The sequence below is a fragment of the Nannospalax galili genome, unplaced genomic scaffold, assembly GCF_000622305.1.
Source record: "Nannospalax galili isolate Female #2095 unplaced genomic scaffold, S.galili_v1.0 scaffold469, whole genome shotgun sequence".
Lineage (NCBI taxonomy): Eukaryota > Metazoa > Chordata > Mammalia > Rodentia > Spalacidae > Nannospalax > Nannospalax galili.
The window spans coordinates 650,278-676,995 of NW_008359443.1; the positions used below are offsets into that span (position 1 = coordinate 650,278).

Sequence of the window (26,718 nt, forward strand, 5' to 3'; positions counted from 1 at the left end):
GATTGTTTCATGTAGCCTCATAAAACAAGTTGGAGGGCATTACATCACTCCCTCTGCCTTCGGACAGAGACCAGACCTCCTTCGGTGCCTGAAAGACTCCCTGCTGGTCCACTTGGGCTAGCCCACTTCTCCGAACAGGATGGCTCTGTAATGAGCTGTAATGGCAGAGAAGATGAGGCGGGAAGAACCCATCAGCTTCGGTTGCTTCCTGGGAAAGACAAACGGCTCACATCAGAGAAGAGTGCCAAAACTCTCAGAAACAGGCCGTTTAGCTTGGCCAGTGAATGAATAAGCCAGTTACGCATCTCCTGGGTGACTGGCAGAAGCTTTGTCGTCATAGCAACTCTCCCACCGGGCAAGCTCTGCTTACACAGGTTCTCAGCCAGTGTCCCACCCCAAGCTACCTGAGGAGGAGGAGCTGGGCCTGGTCTGTTCCTTATTTATAACACGCTCTGTGTGAGGGGGAGGGATCAACAGGGTTGACTCCCTTGCAGGCTGCCTGCCCTAGTTACATCCACAAATGTCTCAGAAGCAGCCTACTGGCTGCACCCTTCTCCTCACATTCCTGGGTCTGCCTGGGCTGATTGGTGCAGTTACCAGAACGTACTACATCGGGATTGTGGAAGAATACTGGAACTATGTTCCTCAAGGGAAGGACGTTATCACTGGGAAGAGTTTCTCAGAAGACAAGTGAGTGAACTTGGGGTCTTCACAGACTCCCAGGTTTGACTACTTTTTGACTCTGAGGGAGGGAGTTTGTGTTCCTTGAGTGGTTATGATGGGTATGAACTGAGCCTCACCGAAAGCTCGGCTTCACTTCTGCTTGAGGAGACCTAGCCTGGGTAGGTCTGTGACTTGTGAGAGAAATTCCTAGCTCCAGACATTTGTTGCACCATCTGTTACCCCTGAGTGTGAAAAGAACAGCCAGGTATTTTGAATAGCCCCCCTATTCCCGCTGCTTCTAGGGGGTTCTAGACAATGCTAAGAAGAATAAAGGGCAAACTTGTGAAACCTTGAGAACTTTCAAGAGCTCTTAAGTATAAAAAAAAATACACCCAGTTGTCTTAGCCTTATTTTTAGAATAAGCAAACTGATCAGAGATAACTAGGCTGTATGTGGCCCTGCTTTTCTCTTGTGATGCAATATTTAAATGGAGAGGTTGCCATAGAAGTGGCTGGTTTTTGAAGAGCTTCCTTGAGTCTTCTTAGAAATGACTTTCTCTGGTGAGCAGCTTGTTCCAGCCCTGGTTCTGTGTGTCCTGAAAGGCCATGTCCTCTGAGAGCTCATGACAGGGTTGGGGGAGGTGGTGTCGGAGTGTCTCATGACTCTGACTTCTAGTTTTTGTGAGACTAGCTTTCAAGGCTCACGGCCTCAGATGCGGTGCTGGCTCCTAGGTTTCCCTCTGAAGTCACTTGCTGGCTTGGAAGCTGTGATGTGTGTTTTCAGCATTGTGATTCTCAAGACATCGCCGACCTGTCAACCGCTGTCGAGTTATTTAACCCCTACTTCTTCCTTGATGCGCACAGCCTATTACATTCAACATCCACATTTGGTTCCTTAAAGATGAGGCTATTTGCTCAAGTTCAGGCATGGCACGGGGTCTACCAGTAAGACCTTCAGAGCTGGGCCTCCTAGCTTGGAGGGAAACCTGAGATCCAACTGGCTCAGTATTCAACTTCCTGCCTTTCTAACAATACAATGGTGTCAGTCATGTCTTGTTTTCTAAAAAATGATGAGGCCCCTGCCAATCTGGAGGCCAAAGACTTTTCCTTAAGCTTTGTATTGGGAAGTTTAATGCCTGTAGGATTATTTCTAAAGAAAGTGCTTGGTACATTTCAATTCCCCATCTTCAGTCCGTCATGGTGGTCTTTATTGTGATAAATAGATAGGAAATTTAAAAGTATCCTGTCTGCCAGTGGTCAGCTCTGAAACCAGGGTTTTACTGCCCGAGAGAGGGAGCTGCTGGAAAATGACCAGCGTGAGCAGTTTTAGGGCGCTGGTATGCTTGGAATCCTACACGGAACCTATCAAGTAGTCATCAACCTAAAGATGACATGATCAGTAGAGCTGTGGGCCTTTGTTCTGATGCAGGACTTATTCCCATTTCACCAACCAGGTCAGAGACTCTGAGGTTGAACACCTCTAGAATTTACTGGGCAAATGGCCTTACCACACACCTGGATCCCAGGGCCTATGTGTCCTCTTGCTGTGCAACCTATTTCTTAGAAAAGTTGATCCTTTGCTACTGAGTTAAACCCAGCTTTGATGGAAGACACAGATCTCAGTATTAACTTTCTATAGAAGTCTTAATTCTTATCAAGGGTGCATTTAATTTCACCCATCACTCCTCAGAGAAAAGATTGAAAATGATCATCAATGGTCAGTAGCCAAACTGACTTTCTGGGTTTATTAAACAAAACCCCAAGTACCTTAAATACTCAGACTCCAGTGCTGATTCCAGAAAGGTGGGGACAGGAAGAGCACATGGTCTCCCTGTGGACCCCTTCACCCTGAAGAAGGGGCTTTGAATAAAGGGAAGCAGGGGTGAGGAGTCAGGGTAAAAACTACAATAGACAAGTTGGAAACTGTTCCTTCCCATAGCATCAGATCAGAGCGAGGGCCTCACACACACTCTGTTCTGTATGAGTGGGTGTCTGGCTTTGGAAGCCGCTGGCACATGAGGATGTCACCCAGAGGATATCAAGGGTCTCCATGCATTTCCTTTTGCAGGATAGCTTTGTAGGACTGATGGCTGGCTTTTAAAAGGGGAGCATGAGTGGGTGTCCAGAACTTGCTGGAAGGCTGAGTGGCTATGGCAGGCAGCTCAGGGCAAGCCCCTCCCCGCCTCCCCCAGGTGTGTAGTTGCAGTTGACTGCTGACTTTGCTTGTGGTCTCTAGAGCATGTACTCCAGCTGCATGTGAAGACGTTGCGGTGGATGACCGTAGATGGGCCCAGTATGTGTGCTCCAGATGGACTCACACCCTGTGAGGATGGAGGGGAAGGCCACGTGTGTTGAACAACCCCCATCTTGTAAGAGTTCTGTCAGTGCCAATATCCCATGAAGGACAGAGCAGAATACCAGGCACTTGGACTTTCTAAAGCACAAATAAGCCAGTTTATCAGGATGGCTCGGCTCCATCCTGGCAGTCTATTGGTTTGGAGGCTCAGAGCAATGCCTGGCATACAGAGAACCCAGAGTGCCCAGTGCCCAGTGTTCCACCAGAGCAGAGAGACCTTGAATAGGATCTAGAGACCCCAACTTGTTGTGGGGTCTTGAATGTGTGTTATCTCTGTGAATATCACTTTTCTTAATGAGGGTGTTGAAATGCAATTCCTAAAGTCACTTGAGCATCAGATGTGATTTTTGGAACTGAACGGGGGAAAAAAAATCCTACCTGATTTGCCAGTTCTAGAAAGAGTCTCACAGTGGCGAATGGAAATGGAGGAATGGTTTGCAAATGTTCAGTCCTGAAACTGAAGCAAAGAAGGACCTGGGAATGAGTGAGCCGCCTGTGTGACAATTTTTGAAATATTCTGTATTTTATTTTATAAAATATTTTTATTGATTCTATGAAAATTTCATACAAAGTATCTTGACCATATTCGGACCCTCTCCCCTATCTCCACCCAACCTACTACCCCTCTCCCCCCCGCTCAAACTTCATGCCTCTATTATTATTTTTCTTTTTTTAAAGGCCTATTGAGTCTAATTTGTGCTCCCCGAATGCTCTTGTGTGTGGTTTTCCCCCATCTTAAAAACTATCTCCAACTCTTCATTTCGTGTCTGTAAAATTTCCTGGTTTATTTCCTTCCAAACACCATTGATGTCTCCTCCACACTCGGATGAGATGCCCTCCTCTGAAGAAACACATCTGAAGTGCATCCTTATCTCCGATGCTGGAGGAAGAGCGCCCAGGACCCCGGGGGCCTGCACCGAGCTGATAGCCCCTTTCTCTACACAGAATCTTCTCGGGGCACTATTGCATGGGGGGCTGGACAAAGAGCCAGGCATTTGGACTCTTTAAACAAACCAAGTGGCAGTTCTGGTTGCTGTCTTCTTGAAGAAGAGAAGTTGGAAAGTGAAGACAATAGGAAAACAAGAGAGCAGGTGTTAAAATTCCAGTAATGCAGAAGCATCCAGATACCACAGCTCAGCAGCACGGAGCTCTCCTGTGCTCGGATGTAGAAGATGAGATGGGAAATAAATTGCAGCCGCAGCCACAGCAGCCAGATGGAGCACTTCGGCTTCCCAGGATGGTGCCTTTGATCAGTGTTCAAAAATGTAACTGAGAGTGTAATCATGATGTTCCCTAGACAATATAGGATTTCAGACGGGTGTTCTACTTAGAAATGTTTGCTCTTAAGTATGTATGCCCCTCCCTCCTCTCCAAGTGTAATGGGGACACTAGGCTCCTTTGATTTGCCTGTGAGATGGTGTCAGCATTTTGACCCATTCATGCCAGGCCTGCTGGAGCTCATAAAGTACTTAATTAAGGCATGACTGCGCTTCAGTGGTGAAGCCTGGTCTTTATGGATCTGAGTGGGTCACCTTAGTTAAAGCCACAGTTTTCACCGCAGACCTTATTAGGCAAGCGCCACCCACATAGCTTCTTCCTGGTGGAATTCAGGGGTTTCTGTGGTTGTTACCTCATGACCAAAATTCCCCTGAGCATGAGTGTGGCTGAGCTCTGTCAAAGCCCCAACTTTGAAGGGCCTACTTCAGAGAGTTAACCTAACCATCACCACATAGCCCAGCTGGTGGGACAGCACTGTGAGTACTCTCCAGCTGGAGGCTCTGTGATGGGTGTGTGGGAGAGACATAGTCACCTATCTGAAAGGAAGTCAATTCGGGGAAGCAGAAGGGTGACAGAGAGACTTCCACAAGCTCTGAAATAAATGGGAAGGATTCAATCTCAGTAGAGTTTGGTGTTAGACAAATAGTGGCTTTCAAGTCTCAACCCCATCTCATCAGCATCTCAGACTGTGGATTTGAACTGGAGGAAGGGTTCAGTGGGTAAAGATCTTGATGTGTAAGCATGAAGACCTGAGTTCAAAGTCCTAGACTCTATCTAAAGCCAGATGCATCCATCTGAATCTCAGGACTTCTGCTATGAGACAGAAAGTATAGCCAGGAGAATCCAGAGGCCAGCTAGCCTGGCGTTCACAGGGGCAAATAAGGGACCCTGTCTCCAACATGTGGACGGTGAGGACCAATTACTCCAGGTTGTCCTCCAACCGCCATACACATGCCGTATGCATGTACATGCCTATACGCACACATAAGCATACATATATATATATATATATATACACACACACATAAATACACAAGATTTTTTTAAAATCATGAAGGGCTTGGAGCAGGTGTTGTCCCTTACATCAATAACTGACTGGTTTTAACCACCAGAAGAGACTGGAATATACAGGTTAAATAAATTAGGATTTGGTATTTGCCTGAAAAGAAGTCCAGATGTGGGCAGCCCCATGTTGATGGACAGATGTGGGCAGCCTTACGTTGGTGGGCAGATGGCATGATGGGGCTTTAGTGGCTGTCTGTATTTTTGGTCCCACCATCCTTAGCACAGAGCTTCCTTCCTCATGATCACAAGATGGATTTGGGGACCCAGCGTGCATGTCTGTGTTTCGAGAAGGAGGAGGAGAATGGAGGAGGTGTGGGAGTGCAACCTCTGCTGCAGCAAACTTTAAGGGGCTCTCACAGACCGTATCCAGCCATTTGAGAGTGTAGCTCAGCGGCAGAGCCCTTGCCTGGTATTCATGAGGCCCTGAGTTCAACCTCCAGCAACTGAAAGAAAGAAAGACCAGGAAAGAGAAAAGAAAAAGACAAGAAACCCCATCCAGTTAATTCTGCCACATCTCATTGGATGACTCAAAATTAAATGTGTACGTGCTCATCTGTGTGAAGAGGTGGAATTCAATTCTGCTGCTTAGAAAGAAGGGAAACGTGAATACTATAGGGAGCTGCAGCCCTTCCCTCCAGTAAGGACATCTTCACAGTCCCTTCTCTCAATTACCGCCACCATGGTCGGGCCCCTGAGATCCACAGAGCACACAGACTGCACATCAACATAGTATTCCAGCATCATCAATACACTCCAGACACCACCTTCCAAGCCTTGCGTGGGAAACAGAGGGAGATCATCTTCTGTCCCTGGTAAAGGGGACTGGGAAGCACAGGGAGGCCCCCAACCTTGCTTCAGTTTTCTCTTCAGTGACAGGGGAGCAGTGACCCCTCTCTCAGGGTACGTTAGCTCTCCATGGCTGTGACCAAATGACCACCAACCCGGTGGACTCAAACACTAGCAATTACTCTTTTCCAGTTCTGGAGGCCACAAGTCTAAATGAAGGTGTTGGCCATGTTCTCCAGGGGATGTAGCCATTTCTTGTCTCTTGGAGTTTCTGGTGGCTTCCAGCATCCCTTGACTATGACTGTATCTGTCCAGTCTCTGCCTCCATTTTCACAATGAATGGTCTGTCTCTTACCCCAAGGGGTTCTGGAGACTCGGCGCTCTGAAAGAGAGACTTACTAGCTACTTGCCCCTTTTTTTCTAAGCCTTAGAAATGGTCAAAGCACTGTGCTCAGGGGTCTTCATCTCTCCTCACTGACTCCTCATGGCTCTGGTATGGCCCCTGGACACAGCTGAGACACCTGGAGTTCAGCAGCATCAAGTCACTTCCCTAAGTGGGAAAGTTGGGATTCGGACTCACGTCTTTTCTCCTTCACTGTGTGGATATGCTTTTAAACACAAGGTGTGCATGTGCTGGGGGGCTTCTTTGAAAATCAAGATGGATAAGGACAGACCCAACTTCAGGTGGCACCTCGGGACTCAGGCTGAGAGAATTGTACAGGAGCTCTTAACCTGGATGGCTCTAAAAAAATCTAATTAGGGAGGGTGTGTCTCCCGAGTTCTGATGTGTAATTGGTCTCCACCCTTTCTGCCCACAGACACTCCCAGTCTAGTTTGGTTTTCTCTTTTGTGAGTTGCATCCTTGCTCAAGCGCAGACTATGTGTTCTTCCTATAAGAGCCTCACGCTGCACTCTGACTATGCCTTCTGCTCACATTAGTTTGTGGCAGCGCATCCTCACCCCATATTCACATGCCGCCTGGCACTCAGGTTCCACACAACATAATGGGCATTTGCTATAGAAAACTGCCTTACTGTTTACTCTCCAGCGTAGAGATTCCCCAGCAAAATGCAAATCTCTTGTGTACAGGGACTGAGACTGATCACACTCCAGCCCCATTTCTTGCTCTGTGTCCCATATTTAATAGCTGCTCAACAGTTGCTCCATGGGGAGTGATGAGAAGATAATCCCCAAATATCCAGGGACAGATTGCAGGTGGAATGCACGCACCTTGTGAGCCATGAACTCCTCACATTCCAGTCTGGAAGTTCACCTTAGCACTGGTGGGATGGCCAGACCATGGTCAGTCTAACCTGCTTTCAGAAGGTGACTCCTGTCACAATGTGGCCCCTTGTCCTTGGCAATGTCAGAGCTGAAGTCCACACTTGGGCTTTAAGACAGTTGCTAATGGGAACATTCTGGATGACAGTGGAGTCCCTCCCAGCAGGAACCAGACACCTCCTCTCTGAATCGGAGGCTGGTTCTGGTTGGTTTCCTCCAGTAAGCCACTGCTTGGTTTATTGGGCAAGGTTTGTACCTCCTAGGACCCACAGGAGTAAGTTTCTATCCTATGATTTTAACAGTGTGATGTGGGGGCTGGAGAGATGGTTCAGCAGTTATGAACACTGGTTGTTTTTGCAGAAGACCCAGGTTTGAATCCTAGCACCCACACGGCAGCTAACAACTGTCTGTAACTCCAGTCCCAGGGTATCCGACAGCCTCTTCTGACCTCCGAGGGCATTGCATGACACAGGTGCCCTTACCTACGTGCAGGCAATACACACATACACATAAAAAAAGTTTAAAAGTGTGATGTATATTCACAGGATGTTTGCTATACAGATGCTCAAAGAACTTTTCTTCATCCTTTTCTTTTCTATTTTGAATATGACTTTAAATTTTTTGATTTATTTATTTGTTTGATTTTGGGTTTTTTGAGACAGGGTATCCCTCTAGCCCCTGCAGGCCTGGAGCTGGCTATGTAGAAGAGGCTGGCCTCAGTCTCAGAGATCTTCCCGTCTCAGCCTCCTGAAATCTGGGATTAAAGGTGCGTGTCACCATGCCCAGCTATTTTTATTTTATGTGTATGCATGAATGTAAGTATACCATGTGCATGCAATGCCTGAGGAGGTCAGAAGTCGGCATCAGATCCGCCGAACTGGAGTTATGGACAGTTATTAGGTGCCTTGTGGGTCCTGGGAACTGAGCCGGGTCCTCTGTAAGAGCAGCCAGTGCTCTTAGCCACTGTGCCATCACTCCAGCCCCTGGATGTGTCTTTAAAAAAAACTTTTTATATTTATTCTTGTTTTTTCAGACTCTGTCATTTGTTTTCCCCTTTAAACATTTTTCAAATAGTTGACTACAGTATTTGTGTGTGTGTTCGTGTGTGTGTTCGTGCGCGCGCGTGTGTGTGTGCGTGTGTGTGTACGTGTGTGTGTGCGCGCGCGTGTGTGTGCGTGTGTGTGCGTGTGTGTGTGTGTGTGTGTGTGTGTTGTGCGCGCGCGTGTGTGTGTGCGTGTGTGTGTGTGTACGTGTGTGTGTGTGTGCGCGCGCGTGTGTGTGCGTGTGTGTGCGCGCGTGTGTGTGTGTGTGTGTGTATGCTAAGGATGATAGAAACATGGTTTCCAGCCTTGGCCGTATACCAGAATCATGTTTTCTCTGTAGGTCAGGGTTTGAGGGATAGATCGCGGCCTCATTTCAGGGGCTTCCCACATACAGGTTATTTCTTACCCTCTCACATTCCTAGAGGGCCATGAGCTCCAGGACACCCTCTACCTGGGCACTCAGAATTCCTGGCTGCTTTGACCTTGAGGCATCACTCTCGCAGAAGCCCTCTTAGAATGGCACTAAATGCCCTGACCCAGAAATGCTTTGTACCCCTCCACTCACGGCCTGCCTGCTGGGAGCCTCAAAACTCCACTTAAGTGGGATCTTTCCATGCTCTTTCTGTTGGAAGGAAGAGGCAGACAGGCTCAAGAAAGCTCTACCACAAGAATCATTTGGTGAGCTTGGGCAAAATATGGATGCCATAGCTTTTCAGAAAGTCTGATTCAGCCACCCTGAGATGGGGCAAATGTCCCTAGGGATTCCAACTCAGATGGTGCCCAAGTGACCCTGGAGAACAATTGCTGTAGGAACCCCAATCCTTTCCTGAGGTGATTGTTGGAGGTCTAGGTGACAGAATTGACACATTCCAGGAATGTGCAAAACAAGTCACTGTGCCACTCAATGGTGAACTATGTGGCTCAGTGATCAGTGCTGTGGGAAGCTGGCACACTCCCTCCCTCTGGTGCTTTGTCCCACCTCTTTGATGGATTTGCCAAGCTGGCCAAGGTAACACCCAGACTCTTGAGGGTGCTAGAGAAGCTCCTGCAGGGGCAAGACCTTTTAGAAGCAGCAGAATGCACAGCTGGGCATGAGCATGCTGGCCAAACTGCATCTCCGTGCAGGTATGTGCAGATGCACTCTGCCGTGTGTGCTGGGAGCATGCATGCAGAGAGGGATGCTGCTGGAGTGGCCAGGGCCTCTGAACAGCCTCATACTGGCTTCTGCCCATCAGGCTGAGCCAGAGGCACACCAGCCTGGCTTGTCGCGGCCTTGCTGAATGACCCAGTGTCAAGGGCAAGCAGGCAGCTCTGCTCAGGCTGGTACTACTGAGGCGGCTTTCGGGTGACTCAGTCCTTCCTCCTCCTGTTCAATTAGGAGTTGTGCTCACCTGCTTCTTAACAGAAGCCTAAAAAGACTCTCAATATATTACACAAAACAAATCTAAAGGTTGTCCATCCTCAGGGTCCAAGGTCCCTTTCTGGTTTTCCACTCAATCAAGATCAATCCTAGGATGTGACTGAACAGCCTGGATCCAGTTTTCTAAGAAAAATATATATTTTTTGCTGTCGTTATTTTTCTTTTTGAGACAGGGCTCCCTGTAGCCCCAGCTGGCCTGGCACTTGCTATGTAGACCAGGCTAGGCTCGATCTCACAGAGAGCTGCCTGCCTCTGCCTCCTGAGTGCTGGGACTAAAGGCCTGCGCCACCATGCCCAGCTTGTTTTTGTTTTTGTTTTTTTTCTTTTTAATATGAAAATGCATCCATAGGTGCAGATAAAACACTCCCACAGTATAAAAGGATGAGTAAGCAGCCCATCCCTTACCTTCTCTGTGGCTTCTGTCCCTCACCTAGAAGCCATGCTTTATTTTTTTTTATATTTTGTTATTATTTTATGTGTCATACAATGCCCAAGGGGGTCAGAAGAGGGTGTCAGGTCCCCTGGAACTGGTGTTATGGACAGTTGTTAGCTGCCGTGTGCGTGCTGGGAATTAAACCCGGGTCCTCTGCAAGAGCAGCCAGTGCTCTAACTGCTGAGCCCTGTCCAGCCCCCAGAAGTGCACTTCTGTGGCTCCCCTGCACTGGGGGGTGGCGGGTTCCTTCCTTGCCTGTACTACATGTATATTGTCCAGAAGCCCACACAGATGGGTCCCACTTTATGTGCTAGGCCATCATGTGCTGTTCTTGTTGGTATTTTGGTAATGGTGTGGCATGGATCTGTCACCTGTACTTACTCAGACACAGCTGAGGAACAGATCTCTCTTCTAGACTTTCACTATGGCAACCATTCTCTGACCCTCCAAATTGGATTCCTGTCTTGTTGGTCCCATTGTACAGACTGGGAGCTGAACCCAGGTTGTTGCTTCTGGGGATTTGGCCCTGTGGGTCCTGGGTTATGTGCCCTTTTCTGGGCAGGCTCTACCTCCTCTGTGAGGGTCCTGAACCCATGACTTCCCCATTCATCTTGATAGCTTCCCTGACTGGCTTAGCCCCAAGGTCTGGCAGAGCTGGCACATCCTAGTGCTCTGGGCAGAGTAGCAGTGTGGTCACTGTGCAGGTAAGTAGCACCAGGCTCATCCAGCTGACGCTCACAAAGGTGCACGTTTGGCTTTCACTGGAAGGAGAGAAGGCCGTGTGGTGGAGGCAGCTCTCAGCCTCCCTTTGCCTTTGCAGCCCAAAGAAGCTCGCCCTGCGGTCTACTGCACCAGTCCTCCAGGAGTAGGTTTTAGCGACCACCTGTTAGCACAAGAACACAGCCCTTGGGGTTTGCCCACCTACCTCCCTCACTCCATCTCGTGAGTAATCGAACCATACAATCCTCACCCTGAAGAAGTTCTGGAAGTTGGCATTCTCTCTTTCTTCAAAGTCATTGCCGGTGAATTTTATCCCCTCAGCCTGGTGATGCTTGGGCCCAGATATGCTCCAGGGCTCTTGGGAGGTGAGGCAGCTGCACTGCCCTTCATTTGACTCTGGGGAGGATTCCTGCAGGTTCTCCCACTGCGAGGCTGAGGTTCGCTTCTCAGAATAGGCTTGGTGTTGCTGAGTCTGACCTAAGCACGGGATCATAGCAGGAGGTGTGGGACAGACTGTGCCTCAGTGGGTTAGAGAAGGGATGATAATTATTGTTACATTTATTTATTTTCTTAGAGTGTGTGCACACATGTGTGCATGTGTGTATGTGCACGTGTGCATGCGTGTGTGTGTGCATGCACACATGCATGTGTGATGCTGTATGAATGTGGAGGTCAGAGAACAACTTGTGGGAGTCATTTTTCTCCTTCCATCACATGGATTCTGGGACTGGAACTCAAGTCATCAGGTTTTGTGGAAGGAGCCTTTGCCTGATGAGCCATTGTTTTGACTTGCCTTTAAAACTTTAGTATGCTCCATTTAAATGTTTTTCTTTTTAATCTTGTTGCTCTATAACCTTTTGTTTATAAATTAAAAAAAGACGAGGTGGCTATAAGCCCTTCTGGCCAGCAGAGCTCTGGAAAGAAGTTGGCAGTCTTTGGAAGGCAGACCCAGCAAACAGAAGTTCATGACATATGTGTTGGATTTCTGAGATATGCTCACTGGATATTCTGTGATGCTGTAGACTGTACCCTGGAACCAAGCATCCTGGGATAAATGCCTGGTATCGTTTGGTTACCAGGGGGATCTAGTGATGAACACAGATGGATTCTTCCCTAGACGTTACCATTCCAAGAAAATAACTCCAGTGTGTTCTGATGTGGTGAAGCATATCGTCATCCAGGTGTAGACAGGCCACACTCAAAGACCCTGAAGCACCATGCTACCTGGTAGTCTTGAGTGCTGGAAAAAGCTACTCCACGGTGTACACGCCCAGCCACCTCCACAGCCGACAGTGTCTGGTCATCTCATCCTTCCCGTCTGATATACCTCAACCTTCACTCCTGTTCTGAGCAGTGCCAGTCAGTCAGGCATGGACAAAATCTGTCTGCAGTTCTGAGCCTGGAGGATATGCAACCTCAAGGGCAACATGGGCTTTTCTACAAATGTAGTTTCCAAAACCCTCCCACTTTAGCTTCTGGGGGTGGATTCATAGGGATTTTGTCCTAGTCTGGTTTCAGTTTGCTGTGGTAAAACACTGACCAAAAGCAATTTGGAGGAACGGTTTATTTGGCATACAGCTCACAGTCCACCATCAAGGGAACCCAGGGCAGGAGCTGGAGGCAGGAGCTGAGGCTGAGGCTGCAGAGGAATGATGCTCACACACTCACTCCTTTGCATGTGCGCGGCCTGCTTTCTTCTACGACCCAGGACCACCTGCCCAGGGGTGGTGCCACCTGCATTGGGCTGGGCCCTCCTGCATTACTCAGCAATCAAGAAAATGCCTCACAGACACGCTCACAGGCCAACAGGTGGAGGAAATTCCTCAGCTGAGGCTCCCTCTTCCCAGGAGTGTCAAGAGGACGACGGAAGCTTCCAGCACAGTTTTTGCTTGCTTGTTTATTTTCCGTTTTAGGTTTCAATGCAAGTAGCAACTCTTCCAGGCAATTTTCAGTAGAGAATCCGGCACTAGGAAATTAGACTGGGTGTTCGGAATAGAAAAGATCCTTGAAGGAGTTTTATGTTCACCGAGCTCACAAGCTAAAGACGGATATAACTTGCCTTAACATGTTTTGAAAAATGCTGTTACTAATGTCTGAGCAGAGCACTGAATGTAGAGAGAGAGCTAGAAGAGGAATCTTTGATCTGACGTTGAAAGATCCTCAGGTGGAGAATGAGTTAGTCACTGATACCCAGGAAAAAGACACCGTGGCAGTCTTGGGATGCAGAAAGGACCCACATCAGTTTCTTTTCTCTCTGCCATAAACTCCCTGCAAAAGCAACTCATGGGAGGAAGGATTTATTTGAATTCACTGTTTGAGGGATACTGTCCACCATTGCTGGGAAGGAATGGAGTTGGGAACTGACTGTGACTTGTTATGTAGACCAGGAAGCAAGCCTGGTCCCTAAGGCCCCATGTTTGCCAGCTAAGCCCCATATCCAAAAGCTTCCTCAGCCTCCCAAACAGCACCACTAGCTGGGGCTAAGAGTTTAAACATATGAGCCTGTGGGGAGACATGTCACAATCAAATCACACAGATGAGGTGTGTTCCAAGAAACAGGAAGGAGCCTGAGTCCTTGGGGCAAAGAGAAAGGAAAGAGGCTGGAAGGGGAAACGGGCTGTTTTCCCAGAAGAGTAATTCTGCCGAGCTTCTGAGTCCTTTTCCCCAATGTCACTGGGGTGCTCTCTCCTCCATCTGCCCATTTCTACCTTCTTGGACTCTCCATCTCAGTTGATGGAGGGCTAATATTCGATAATCTCTTTGAGGAAATAAAGGGAAGACCCCAAATTGCCTTCAGGTTTTGGATCTATGCTGTTGTCCCAAATCTTAATGGAGCCGATGAAAGTTTGTTAGCTAATACCAATGACATCAGCCCTGCTGTGGCTCCATCTACAAAGGACTGTCTCTGCTTGGACAGCAATACCACTATCTGGAGACAGAAGGGAAAGGAACTGGGGCTAGACAATGTAGAAGTCAAGGGAGATAGTGAATTCTGCCAAGTTGGCTAAAAGCAGACCCAACCCCAGCCAGGCAGGTGGATGCCACCTCTGGTTTAGAGGGTAGGGCGCTCAGCCCTGTCAGATACCAGGGAATAAAATCCTCCACATCGAGCTGGAAGCCGAACAGAGGCTGGGTGGCCCTGTGGGTATAGCACTGAGTGTTCAGGGGCAGAAACTTAGCAAGGGCCAGTGCTCCAAAAGCAGGTGGGAAAAACCAGGTGAGCAAGTATGGTGCTAAGAAGCAGAGGGAGCCGGCCAAAGTCTTCCTGAAATGTATCTGGTCACACATCCCTGGCCTAGAGTCTGGAGAGACTCATGTTTACAGATGAAATCAGACCTAAATGCCTTCAGCCAGCACCCATGTTTCCCCACAGTACCCTCCCATCAAGCTTCCTTGGCCATATAAAGCTGTGTTAGTTTCCCTGAGCTGACCTCTGACCCTGACTTGGACACCTTGCTCAAGCTATCCCTCCCACTCCATGCACCCGCCAATCCCTCCCCCCTTACTATCCTAGAGCATGTTGTTCTGTTCTTCGAATCTAAGTGGTGGTCTCTCCTGTGCCAGCATCAGAGTCTTCCCTTTGTACATAAGTGCCCCATCTGGTCACCCGCTCATTTCTGTATCCTAAACATCCAGCCCAGCACCTCTGCTTCTTGTCCCCAGTCTGTTCTTGGAAGTCAGCAGGATGGTCTTAAAGTTTAACCAGGGCTGATCTGGAGACATGTGAGATCTACGCTAAAAGCAGGTGTGTACACTCATGTGGGAAAGATGGAGGTTCCCTCTGGACCCCATTCAGCATGACCCTGTGTCTTTAAGGGCTTGCCCCACTGTGGCGTCAGGGTCACAAATGGCTGTAGACGTTATCTTGGTTTAATATGTCTGTCTCAAGAGGCACATGGTCCTGGTTCTGTCCTGGGCAAATGGCGAGTGTGGAGCCATCTGCTTGAGGGGCCTATGGATGTACAGCTCCATCTGTTATGTCTGAGGCCAGGTCCTAGAACAAGACAAGGAAGCCTGAGTCAGGGCAACTACCTAGGGTTCAGACTCAGAAGAGACAGGAGACAAAGGGGATTACTGTGTCCTTTACTGAGAGGGGTGGAGGTGGGTGAAGGGGAAATGAAGGCACTCTGGAGGAAGCTGGGAGGCCAGAGCCTCTTGCAACCCTCGGGCTGCCATGCCACCATATCTCCTGTGTCTGCTGGATGCACCTGGTCTCACCATCCTAGAATTACCCTACCTTTTTTGTTGACCTGTGATGCACACAACTGCATGGATTGTTCATCCTGGCCCCGAGTGGAGCACCTGGCTACTCTGTTGAAGCTACTGTGCCTGGACTGGGTATGTAGCTCAGTGGTAGAGCATTTGCCTAGCATGTAACAGGTCGGGGATTCAGTCCCCAGCACGTCAAAAACAGACAGATAAAGAAACACATGTGCTATGACCTCTAGCAATGTCTGGGATAGTTTCTGTTGGAAAGAAAATAAAAATAAATAGGAAAGAGTTGGGGCACAGACCACTAGAGAGAAGAAACTGGTGAGATCTGATCAGCACTTGACACATTAAAAAAATGGATTATATGAATGATTGACCACCTGGAAGTGAATAAAACAGAATAGACCATAGGAAATGGAAACAGGAGGTCACGTGTTGTGCATGCTTCTGAGCCCAGGAAGACTGAGGCAAGAGAGCTGTGAATTCAAGACCAGCCTGGGCTACAACATGAGTTCTAGTCCAGCCTGGACTGCATGATAAGACTCTGTCATCTTAAAGAATGGGAAATGGGAAAACGAATAGTCATCACAGTGGTCATTCGCCAGAGCAGCTCACCTCACATAGCGTGTGCTCCCAGCCCGCCTCTGCAGAAGACACTAGTGTGAGCTTGCCCTTCCCATCTGATGGAACTCAACCTTGACTCCTCTTGGGGGGGGGGGTGTAAACAGAAAAGGTTAAGGAAATATAGAAATGGAGAACATGTAGACAGACTCTCCTTGGCCTAGTTGTGTGGTTGCTAAAAGTTCTACTAGGTGTGCCCAGCTGGTGGCCGAGAAAAAAAAATTTTTTTTTTTGCAATTTTTTTTGTGGTAACTCAATTGCAGTTCTCAAGAGTGAACTCTGTAGATGACAGAGCTGTGCTCAGTAATCCTTCACAGGTCCCCAGATTCCTTACCAGTGAACCAAGCAGCCACTCTGTGGTCAGGGAGTGCTAGCTGGAGGAGATGATGCCAGCTGCCAGGTCTGGGTCACAAGTCCCACCTGACCTGATGTGTTACAGGAATGTGGTGTGCTCAGGGGTGAGGCTGGGTCACCTGCTCTGTCACTGGGGCTCCATTGAAAACTCGTGGGATTAGAATCCGGGCGTGTTCTTAGACCAGAGTGGAGGGCGGGGCCACATAGCCAGAGCTGCGGGGCTCCAAGCCAGCCTTTTCTCCTTGGCTTAGCTGACTGCTCTTTGCTCCTTGGGAGCATAGTTTAGACATTTGGGAATCCCCTCACCATTTTCTACTGCAGATGAGATGCCCGAGATGCCCCAGGACATAATCCGTGTTCTCTCAGCCCTCCCTTCCATGGTGGTGCTCTTTCAAGGCAGGGACCATGTCTCGTCTCTGAATCCTGAGTACTGAGTGCAGGGCTTGACATGAGTAGTGTTTGTTGAATGACTGAGAGGGAATGCCTGCATGTGCGTTGCAGGACTGTTCCAGGTTGGACTCGATCTCCTGCCGTCAGAGAACACGGCTGTCCAGGGATGGCCGCACTCAAGAATGTGGAGCTCTTGCCCAGGCAGAATCCAGGGCTGCTGCGTCTGGAGCTCCAGGCTGAGCGTGCAGATCGAGGGCAAAGGGGCTTCACCTTCCCTGGAGAACCTGGTCCATCAGTGCCCCAGGCCGCAGGGACAGAGTGTCCCCTTCACCCCAAGGCCCCAGGCAGACCTTGGTCACACCCAGCCCTAGAATCCGGTTCCTTTTCTCCCCCTCCGCTCTCCTAACCGCCTCTCTACCCTCGATTGTCCTGTTCCCTTTGCCTCACTCCTAAAATAAGCACACGGCGGCCACTGAAGGGTCCTTAAACCCCGGCCACCGGGTCGCCGTGCTGCGGAAAGCCCCAGTGTGTCGGCGCTTCCCGGATCAATTCCGAATGCTTCAGCTGGAATGAAAGTTTTCGTGCTGTCCGTGGGTGTGCAAGCAGCCACGGCTCAGCCTCCCAGGCCCGAGGGTACCCAGATGTAACAGGCTTCCCACCTGTGCCCCGCCTCGCCTTCACTGCTGTGCTCTGTACCCGCCTGCCAGGCGTCTCCCCTCAGGTACATGTTCCTGCTTTGAGCTCTCCCATTTCTGGAAAGTTGTGCCCGTATCTCCTGTACCAGCCACCCAGTGCGCTCTTACGCTGCAGCTCAGCTGACACTTGGCCGCCTGCTACCCGCCGCGCTTCCTTTCCACCTCTGCACCCACAAAGCACGGCGGCAAGGGCACAGTACTGTGGGTTAGATGAAATCCGGCGGCGGGGGACTGGGAGGTGCCTCGGTCAGGAATGTTCTTGCTACAGTTGTGGCCTGAGGTTGTAATCCACCAGTGCTAAGGGGCAGAGACAGGTGGGTCACTGGCCCCACAGCGAGCTTAGTTAAACCACAAGTCTCAAGTAAAAGTGAGAGACCCCGTCTCTTAAAAGAAGGTGGATAGTGACTGAGGAAGATACCTCAGGTTGACTCTGGCCTACACACACGTGTGCACACCATGTGCACACACCATACACACACCACACACCATACACACACACCGTACACATATCACACACGCACACCATACATACACCACAGACACACACCATAGACACACACCATACACACACCACACATACCACACACATATACCACATACACCATACACTCACATACCCCCCACACATCACACAAACACCACACATACACACACATCACATACACACCATACATACACACTATACACCATGCACATCATACACACATCACACACGCACCATACATACACCACAGACACACACCACACACACACCATACACACACATACCCCCCCCACACGTCACACATGCCACACACATGTCACATACACACACTGGAGGTGGCTATGTGGCATGGAAAGGGTGAAGGAGCAGCCTGACTTTGGAACACTTTACTGTACTTTAGTTTGGCTGTGGATACTGTCTGCCTTTTGACTCAGCTCTTACCTGAGTCTCACTTCCACACTGGTAAGTGAAGGATGATCTTGCCGAGTCTACAGGGGTCACAGGCTATGAAGAACACCACAGAGAAGTGGTAGACGCTTAATAGGCCTCACAGACAAGCTGTCCAGACTCTTGTCATTCCAACTGCAAAATGCTGTTTCCTTCTCACTTTCAGACTCGCAACCCTATTTCTCGGAAGAGGACCCGACAGGATAGGCGGCATCTACAAGAAGGCGGTCTACAGACACTTCACGGATGGGAGCTACTCCACAGAGATCCCCAAGCCCCCCTGGCTCGGGTTCCTGGGCCCCATCCTGAGGGCTGAGGTGGGTGACGTGATCGTCATCCACTTGAAGAACTTTGCGTCTCGACCTTTCTCGCTGCACCCACATGGCGTTTTCTACAACAAGGATTCGGAAGGTGATCATCCGCTCTCTGTGCTGGGTCCTTCTGTCTCACGGGGTCAGGGGCACCCTAATTCCACATGCTCACTTGACTCCCTCTTCCCTGCCCTCTCCCCACCTCCAGCTACCTGTTCTCTCTTCTTTCTCTGTTTCTTTCCCCTTCCTTTCCTAACCCTTCCTTGCTTTTCTTTTGAGACAGGGTCTCACGTAGCCTAGGCTGGCCTTGAATGTGCTCTGTAGCTGAGGATAGCTTTGGATTTCTGATCCTGCTACTTCTACCTTCCAGGTGCTGGGATTGCAAGTGTGCACCCCCACACCCCATTTATGCGGCGCTGAGGCTGGAACCCAGGGCTTTACGGACGTTAGACAAGCACTCTGCTACCTGAGCTCTACCCCCAGCCCCTTTATGTTGACACAGCTGGGTTCTGAGCCTGCAGTGCCCCTGAAGCTGACCAGCTTTCCGTCATGCCCCTCAGTGGTATCTGGGAAGCTGGCTGAAAGGCAGCCAGCTCTTGTCACCAGGCACAGCCGAGGCTGGGAGGGGCTGTCTCAGGGTGTGCTGTCTGCAGCCTGTCCTCTATTCTTCCTACTGGCTCCCTTCCTACATGACATAGTCCTCTCTGCTCCCAGTCACTTGGGGCCTCTGTACAAGCAGCAATAGTTTAACCACTGAGCCGCCTCTCCAGCTCCTATTTATTATAGCTTTAATTCGATGTTTTAATTTTGTCTTCAGTTGGTTTTTAAATGTATGTCTTTCTATGAATTTGTCAGTTTAATCTGTTGTTCAATACTTTGTTTAAATTAGTTCCTACAGTTCCCCTGTAAACTCTTTGTGTGACCAGTAATGTCTTGTTCTGTTTCTGATTTTGGTCATTTGCTGCTCTTTCCTTTCCTGTACAGCACAGACAGTTCTCTCAGTTTCATTGGTGTTGACAAAGAATAAGCGTTTGCTTTAATCTGCTTCCTCTTCTTTTATTGATTTCTGCTGCATTCACTGTCACGTTTTTATTCTGCTTGCTTTACGCTGAGTTTTCTCTACTTTCTGTTTGTATTTTGAGACAAGGTCTCTCTGTAGCCTCAGCTGGCCTGGCACTCACTATGTAGACCAGGCTGGCCTCAGTCTCACAGCGATCCACCTGTCTCTGCCTCCCAAGTGCTGAGTGCTGGGATTAATGGCCTAGCCTTCCAATATCTATATATAAAACACTTTTATGTTTATTTTATGTGTATCAGTGTTTTGCCCATGTGTATATAAGTGCACCCGTGGTGTGCAGTGCCTGCGGAGGCCAGAAGAGTGCATCAGATCCCCAGGACTGGAGTTATAGACGGTTCTTAGCCACCACATGCATGCTGAGAACCAGACCTGGGTCCTCTGCAAGAGCAGCCAGTGAGCTAGATTGCTAAGCCATCTCTCCAGCCCACCTTCTACTTTCTTTTTTCCCCAATATTTTATTTATTTTATGTGTATGCATGTATTGCCTGCGTGTAGGTAAGTGCACCTATGTCGTGCAATGCCCATGGAGGACAGAAGAGAATGTCAGATCCCCTGGAACAAGAGTTACGAACAGTTGTTAGCTGCCATGTGGGTGCTGGGATTTGAACCAGGGTCCTCTGCAAGAATAGCCGGTGTTCTTAACCACTGAGCCATCTCTTCAGACCCCCTTCTATTTTCTTAAAGTGATATTTTAGGTTATTGATTCAAGACCTTTTCTGCTTCTAGCATAGGTATTTATAGATCTAAATGTGCCTTTATGGATGGGCAAAGCACTTGACACAGAAATGTGAGGCCCAGATTTCAGATTCCTAGCACCCACATAAGCACTGGGCAGGCGACAGCCTGCCAGTTAACCCCAGCCCTTGGGAAGCAGAGATGGGAGATCACAGGGCAAGCTTGCCAGCTAGGCTAGTGAACTGATGAGCTCCAGGGTCATGACAGGCCCTCCCTCAAGACATAAGGCAGAGGAATGATTGAGGAAAACACCCAAGGTCAACCTCTGGCCTCCACACACATGTTCACACATGTGCATGTGCATCCCCTACATGTGAACACAAACATGCACACACCACATATATAATACAAACAAAGCAATAAGTAAAATTAAATAAATTTACTTTTTAAGCACTGATTTGCCTGTATCTCATGACTTTTCATTTTCAAAAAAGATTTTATTTGTTTGTATTGATCCATGTGCATTTTTGCACGAGTGCAATGCCTGTGGGAGCCAGAAGAGGGCACTGTATCCTTTGGAACTGGAGTTACAGGCCATTGTGAACCACCCGACGTGGGTGCTGGGAACTGAACTCTGATCCCCTGAAGCTCACTAAATGCACTAACCACTGAGCATCTCTGCCTCCTCATGTTTTATCTCCACTTCACTTCCTTTTTTTTTTTGGTGTTTTGGCGACAGGGTCTCTCTGTAGTCCCAGCTGTCCTGGAACTCACTATGTAGACCAGGCTGGTCTTGAACTCACAGAGATCCGCCTGCCTCTGTCTCCCGAGTGTGTGGGGTCTCTCCCTCTCCTTGCGGGTCGTTGGCCACCGGTCCATGAGGACAGGGGGAGCAGAAGCGAGGATTGGGGTCAGGACGGCCAGTGAGCACTGACGGAAGAAAGCCCTTCCCGCCAGAGGGAGGCAGGTTCAACGTACAAACAGCTCCAGACTCAGTGAGACAGCTCCTTTACTCAGTGGGAGAACTGGGGAAAATATAGTGTGGAGGCAGTAGCCAAAGCCTCAGCTGATAGGTGCTCATAGTATGCTTTATTTACATGTGGTAGTGGGCTCCTATCCTCCGACTACCAGGCAATGCCTGATTATCATATAGAAAAAACCTGGGGGTAGTTTTTATCCAGGTAACTATGCCAAAGATCATGTTCCAAATAAGGTCAGGCATCCGTGCTTGGCGGCACTTTCCAGGTAAGTCAGGCAGAGAGCAGGAAGCCCCCTGCTGAGAAGGGGAGTCCTTCCATTGGGCGCGGAGCCTCTTAGAGCTATCTGGACATGGAGGACTACAACCCTAACAGCAGGGTTTCCCAACACGAGTGCTGGGATTAAAGTGGTGTACCACCACGCCTGTCTGTACTATTCTTCAAAAAAAAAAATATATATATGTGTATATTATTTTAATTATGTGTCTGTGGGGGGTGTTCCGTGAGTGCAGGTGCCCGTGGAGGCCAGAAGAGGGCATCAAGCCCCGTGGAGCTGGACGTATGAGCAATTATGAGCTGCCTGATGTGGATGCTAGGAACTGAACTCGGGTCCTCTGTAAGAGTAGCAAGCACTCTTAACCCTTGAGCCATCTCTCCAGGCTCCCCCTTGTCTAGTTGTGCGCAGGCAGCCTCACTGTTAGCCAGCTTGGCATGAATGACTTGGGTCCGCCCCATTCATTGCTGTCCAGTCAGGGATGTGTCTTTTCCAACCATCGCTATGACTTTAGGCTAGGACAGGTGGTCGTTGTTCTTTCCGCTTCCTCAATCTTCAGACCATCGTGTCTAAATAACGTTGCAGTGCATGTAGGCAATGTGTGCCACTCCCAATCTGACAGTCCCCCCATTAACCACGGCTGCAGAATGGGTGGACTTCATTCCTAACCGTTTCAACAAAATCATCTCACCAGTGGAGCTGAGGTGGATGAGAGGGGAGACAGGAGCACCCCAGGCAGGAGTGCCACAGAGCCCTGACCTTCCAGTCCTCAGCACAGACGGTGCTAGGTGCCTTTATTTGTTTCCAGAGGGCTGAAACAAACTGTGGTGGTGGTGGTGGTTGCTGTTTTAATCAGGTGTGTCCAGCCGTATAGTTTCCTTCCCACTCTATGCTGGGATCAAACAGAGCCCTTGTGTACGCAAGGGCAAGCACTCCACCAGTTGCTCAGGTAACAGAAATTCTTTAAAATGCTACTTGGATTAAATAGATGGAAAATAGCGTTCTGGATTTTTTGTTTTATTCCCCTATCAAGTTAGGTCAAGTTAGAAAGTAACAAATCACGTTAGTTTAACTTTGAGTAAAAACAGCTTTATCAAAATATTCTCACTTCAGATGGCAATGCAAATATTTTAAGAGCTGGGCATGATGGCACATGCCTTTAATCCGAGCACTCAGGAGGTAGAGGCAGGTGGATCTCTGTGAGACTGAGGCCAGCCTGCTCTACATAGCCAGTTCCAAGCCAGTTAGGGCTATATTCAAAGACCCTGTCTCAAAAAACCCAAAAGGAAACATTATTTTAAAAGAAAATTTCTGGAAAACATGCAAAATATAATTCATTGCATTGCTCAATGATGTATATATGATGACTCTTTGAAAACATTGTCTAAGAACTTAACATTAGCAAAAAGTTGCTTTTCCCTAAGAAATTGGTAAGTTTCCTTTTATGGAAAAAGAAATAATATAACTTGATTATATTAGCCTAATATATACTAAAGCTATATCTAACATCATAACCTAAATATAACCTTGCTACAGACAGATCTAATAAAATTTATTTCCTGCTTTCTCTTAAAATTTTTCTTAATTTGTTTTTATTTTGTGTATGAGCATTATGTCTGCATGTGTGTAAGTGCACCCGTGCCATGCAATGCCCAAGGAGGACAGAAGAGGCTGTCGGATCCCCTGGAACTGGAGTTACACATGGTTGTTAGCAGCCATGTGGGTGCTGGGATTCGAACCTGGGTCCTCTGCAAGAGCAGCCAGTGTTCTTAACCACTGACCCATCTCCAGCCCCATCTCCTGCTTTCTCATACAAGTTTTCTCTGACTTTATGATGAGACACCTTTGACTATCTTTAAGTATTATGTATTGTATAGACTTTATTTGGAAATTGATTCTTATCCTTCTTTGACTAAGTTGTTGAAAGTTAATATATAAAAGAGATTTAAGTGAATAAATGCATATAAAAGTGGGCCACAGACTGTCTTCTTAGTAATTTTGATGGAGACTCAGACATAAATAGATTCAAATCTGCTCATCCACTTGCCAAGACCTACCACAGTATTGGCTTATAATGTGGATACTAACAGCTGCCATATGGGGTCGCTCTGAAGAGGAAAGCTGTTCTGGCTGAGGATGAAATTCAATGGTGCGATGTTTGCCTTGTGTGTGTGAGGCCCTGGGTTCAATCCAGAGCCACTAAACTTGACACACAGTAGGGACTTTAACTGTTACTTTCTTCTGGTTTCCTTCCCCAGACATCAACTTACGTTTTCATGATAAAATGTTTAAAAGATAGCATTGGATTTTGGGTCCTATCTTTTCTTAGGCTTGCTGTCTTATTTGAATTTGCATCCATGATTGATAACACACTAATTAGTGTGTGGTCTGTATTCAATTCACGCCGATGAATGAATGAAAAAATGGATGTGTGAGGGATGGTGACAGAGCTGGAGTAAATCTGTGTCCGCCTCCCTCTATGTCCCTCATGTTCCTCCTGCTTTTCAGTAGCAGTGTGAGGCCCGCTGGACCTCTCAGGACCCTCAGACTCATCTCCACCGTGAAGCTCCTGATGATGTTAACATACACAGATAGGTCGCCTGCCTTCTTCTAGCCTTCCACAATTTCTAGCAGCGGCTTTCCTCAAGTGAACAATCCTGTGCAAGATTGTTAGTTTGTAAAATGCAGCATAGGCTGCTCTGTCCTAACTGTACCCACTCTGTGGTTGACCTCCCAGGTCTTCTCTGTGTAGACCATATATTCTGACACAAAATTACCTTCTTCACATTATTTTGCTTTGTTACCCAGCTGTCCATGTATCCGTAATGCATATTCCAGTCTGACCCACAGGAAGGAAAGGATCCCCTACCCTTCCTTCTTTCTCATGAGGCCTACACATACGTGTGTGTGTGTGTGTGTGTGTGTGTGTGTGTCTGGAACAAGTCCCCATGAAGGGCTCAGCATTTCCTCTCCTGCTGGCCTGCCCTGTCTCAAAACAGTGGCAGGTGAGGAGACTCAAAAACCTTCGGACCGGTGACATCTTTGTGTGAGGACCATCTGGGAGAAGCAATCTGCATGCATTGCCGCACTGAGTGCCCCGTCCCTGTGGGGTAGAGCTGAGCACTCCAGCCTTACTGATGAGAGGCAGGGTACCGAGAACTCAGCTAACTTTGTCTTGAGTCCCATAGGACACACTTTACATTTGTTTATGTTGGACTCCAAAGCTCTGGCCCTCTGCGGCAGCATGGGTCTCTGCTTTGACAGCATCATCTTCTTTTCTTGGGGATTAGGAGCCTTATATCCAGATGGGACGTCTGGAAAGAACAAGGGTGACGACATGGTCCCCCCTGGCAAAAATTACACCTACGTCTGGCCGGTGAGGGAGGAGTACGCACCCGCTCCAGCAGATGCCAACTGCCTGACCTGGGTGTACCACTCGCACATCGACGCCCCTAAGGACATCTGCTCTGGCCTCATTGGGCCCCTGCTGGTGTGTAAGCAAGGTAGGCAGCCTCGCAGCCGGAAGCTTCTTCCTGGGTAACTGGTGTGCCGAGCATGGGACTGAGATTCAGGTCTTGCTTCACAGAGCATGCAGCCCTTGCTCTAGACTAGATTAGGGAAGTCCTTGTAGCACAGACAACCACTCTGACACCATAGCAGAGGGCAATGATTCAGACGCTATTTAGAAGTCACAACAGGGCTCTGAGATTGATATGCTTTAAAAATAAAATCACATAACACTCCATGTAGGAGAGTGAGAAGCAAATAACCGGGGATGGTTTTGCCTTATAATCTGACCCAGACAGCTTTGCTTGATCTTAGCTGATACAGTGTGTGCACGTGGACATATGTATGTATAAGTGTGCGTGCATTTGTGTGTGCATGCATGTGCATGTGTGGCTGTACATGCATGTGTGTACATATGCATATGTGTGCATGACTAAGTTGTGTGTCTGTGTCTGTGTGCATGCATATGTGTGTGTATCTCTATGTGAGTGTGTATGTGTGTATGTGTGTGTGCATGTCTAAGTGTGGAGTGTGTGTATGCATGTCTATGTGTGTCTATGTATCCATATGTGTGTCCATGTCTATGTGTGTGGATGTGTATATGCATATGTATGTACATGTCTATGTGTGTATGTGGTGCATGTCTGTGTATGCATATGTGTGCACGTCTATGTGTGTGTGTATAGCGTGTCTATGTGGTGCATGTCTGTGTGTATGCAATGTGTGCACGTCTGTGTGTGTAGTGTCTGTCTATGTGTGTATGTGTGTATGGTGCATGTCTCTGTGTGTGTGTGTGTGTGTGTGTGTGTGTGTGTGCATTGTCAACACTGGCTCTTGAGACGTCACCAGCTTTCCAAGTCTGCAGTGGTGAAGATTTCTGTCCTGTGACTTTTCTGTGTTTCTGCTCTTCCACCAAAGCCATGTTCTGCCTGCATGTTGTGGGTTGTGGGCTTTCCTTCTATCTGGAGGTCTTAGACACACGTCAGGCTTACTGAACACCATCAGCAGAAAGGAGGCTTGCTTGGCTGTAGTGGACTTGAACTGCTTTTTCTCCCCTCTCTTGGATGTCCCTGACAGGCATACTGAATAGATACTCAGGGACAAGGACTGATGTGGACCAGGAGTTCATTATCATGTTCACTCTCGTGGATGAGAACCAGAGCTGGTACCTCGATGAAAACATCAGGCATTTCTGCACTGACCCCAATTCTGTTGACAAAAGTGATGCTGTTTTCCAGAGAAGCAACAAGATGCATGGTGAGTGCATGCCCCGACCTGATGTATGATGTGAGATACATGGTGAGTTCGTGCCCCCGATCTGATGTATGATGTGAGGTGCATGGTGAGTGCATGCCCCAATCTGATGTATGGAGGGGCTTTCTGTATGGCGATGTACTCTCAGGGAAGGAAGACATGGAAACTCTGAACCTAGTTCTGCAAGATGTGTAGTTTAGTAATGACAGTGGTTCTAAAGGGTTACAAGACACAATACATCTTGGAATCTCAACGGATTGAGATGTCATCGAAATTCCATCTTGTCCTGAGGAAGGATGAGGCCACATACACAAGCTACATTCAACAGGACAGACAAGATGGTGTCACAGAACACAGAGGGAAAAGGTCATAATCAGGTTAGAACTGGGGACTGA

The 26,718-nt window shown here is 48.4% G+C and overlaps 1 protein-coding gene across 1 annotated transcript in view; it reads left to right on the forward strand.

The window, feature by feature from the left end:
- The first annotated feature begins 512 nt into the window (after nt 1-512).
- Nucleotides 513-26,718, forward strand: part of Hephl1 (hephaestin like 1) — an 82,119-nt gene continuing 55,913 nt past the window's right edge. Inside the window, exons 1-4 of the mRNA XM_008823116.2 lie at nt 513-690; nt 18,414-18,658; nt 24,853-25,065; nt 26,147-26,326. Coding sequence (XP_008821338.1) covers nt 521-690; nt 18,414-18,658; nt 24,853-25,065; nt 26,147-26,326 — 808 coding nt within the window. The 5' untranslated portion in view covers nt 513-520. The remainder of the gene's footprint in view (nt 691-18,413; nt 18,659-24,852; nt 25,066-26,146; nt 26,327-26,718) is intronic.